The sequence below is a fragment of the Fukomys damarensis genome, unplaced genomic scaffold, assembly GCF_012274545.1.
Source record: "Fukomys damarensis isolate Sample0158 unplaced genomic scaffold, DMR_v1.0_HiC HiC_scaffold_17, whole genome shotgun sequence".
Taxonomy (NCBI): Eukaryota; Metazoa; Chordata; class Mammalia; order Rodentia; family Bathyergidae; genus Fukomys; species Fukomys damarensis.
Genome location: NW_022900929.1, coordinates 46,759,428 through 46,761,141, shown reverse-complemented (window position 1 = coordinate 46,761,141; position 1,714 = coordinate 46,759,428). Strand labels below are relative to the sequence as shown.

The following is a 1,714-nucleotide window of genomic DNA, read 5'->3' as shown; positions in this document are numbered from 1 at the left end:
GTAGAATCTTATTTTGCAGTGCTGGCTGGACTTTAATTCACTGTGTAGCCTGGGCTGGCCTTGAACTCATGGCAATCCTACTGTCTCAGCCTCCTGAGTGCTGAGATTACAGACATGTGCCACCATGCCTGGCTTAGTCTTTAAAGAACTAACAAATAAAGCCAGTATATCCTAGGTACTGTGCCATTATTCAGATCATCTCATAACCACCTATGCTGAGCTTCTTGCCTCCCTCTCCCCCCCAAGTTCTGGGGTGCCACATGTGGTGGGGAAGGCTGGCCCTGAGACATTCAGGTAGCTGTGCTTGCTGTCTAGGGGTGAGGAGAGCTGCTGCCTCTGCTCCCTTTGTTCAGACTCAGGGCTCAGGCAGCAGCAGGCGTGGGCGTCCCTAGGGGAGGTAGTGACAGCTTCAGTGCTCACACGGGCTTTGCAGGTGACATCTGGGACTGCGGGGCCCTGCCAGGAGAGGTGCTAATAGACTCCATGATGCCCCAGCTAATGGACTTCCCCGGTGGATATAGGCCCCAGCGAGAAACAGTCCAAGTCAAAGCTAAGCAGTTCTGGGAGCTAAGTGTAGCCTCCAGGTGGGGTGAAGCCTTGGTGCCAGAGATGCTGATGACTTCTAGCAGGCCCATTTCTATCCAAGCCTATTTTCTCATTGATTATCATTAAGAGCTCTGGGCCCCTGGAACTGCACTACCCTGGACGAAGTTCCATAGCCTCCCTAGAGTTTAGGTTCCTTGCTCTTCTGGGCCCCTTGACCTTTCTCATTTATAACAGTTGCCATCCATATCCAACCCTACTCTGGAGGCTCCAAGGACAGAAAGTCAAAATGAACAGATGCAATAGAAAAATTATTTATTGATAAGGGAAGGGGTGGCCCTTGCTGGCCTCCTGGGCCCTGGCCAAGGGATTGCCACCACTCTGCTCTTCCCTCCGGCATTTAAAGGCAGAAAGTCCGTCCACACTTTACCTTTAATGACCTTAAAGGGGCAGTGCCATAGTAGAATAGTAAATCTGAACTCAATCTCAAGAATAGCACTTCCAGGCTCTTGCTTTTAAGCACTAAAGGGCAAAGTGGACCAGTGCTGGAGGTAAGAGCCAGTATGTTTTCTGAAGTCTCTGGAAGCAGGATCTTCTTGTCCTTACCTTTAAGAATGTCTTAAAGGTGAGGCATGTTCAGAGTACAATGGAGGCCCTCTCTGTCCAGTAGTCTGCAAAGCACTCTTCCAGTTACTGCTTTTAGAATTTCTTTACAGAAGTGACCAAGTGTTGAGAAAAAAACAATACCTTGCAGGACCATTCTCCTTCCTGACCCGCCAACCGGCCACACTAAGGGCGCGAAATCCCTGTCCGCCCCTTCCACGCTCCGGGAGGTGAGTGCCGAGGCCACGCCCACCTGCCCCGCCCCCGTGGTCACCCCAGAGCATCCTGGGAGTTTTTGGTTTCCTAGACGGCCTCTACAAAGGAAGCCGGACGGGGGCGGGGCGAAGGCGGGAGCGGAGGACGCGGTGGCCATGGCGACCGCAGTGGCCATGGCGACCGCGGCTCAGAGCACTGAGAGGTCATGACACGACCTGGAGCGTTGTTTGAAGAATTTGGCGTTGCGGGGCACCAGGTTGGCGAGGAAGCGCTTGGCCTTCTTGGTGAGGCTCTCGCGGCGCGTAGGCGGCGCAGGCCCCTCGGGGCTGCCAGACTCTGGTCTCTGGCCCCC

General features: G+C 53.9%; 1 protein-coding gene across 1 annotated transcript in view; it reads right to left on the bottom strand.

Moving 5' to 3' along the window:
• Positions 1–850: 850 nt before the first annotated feature.
• Positions 851–1,714, bottom strand: part of Rem2 (RRAD and GEM like GTPase 2) — a 4,941-nt gene continuing 4,077 nt past the window's right edge. The window contains exon 6 of the mRNA XM_033765070.1: positions 851–1,714. This exon is cut by the window's right edge and continues 1 nt beyond it. Coding sequence (XP_033620961.1) covers positions 1,550–1,714 — 165 coding nt within the window. The 3' untranslated portion in view covers positions 851–1,549.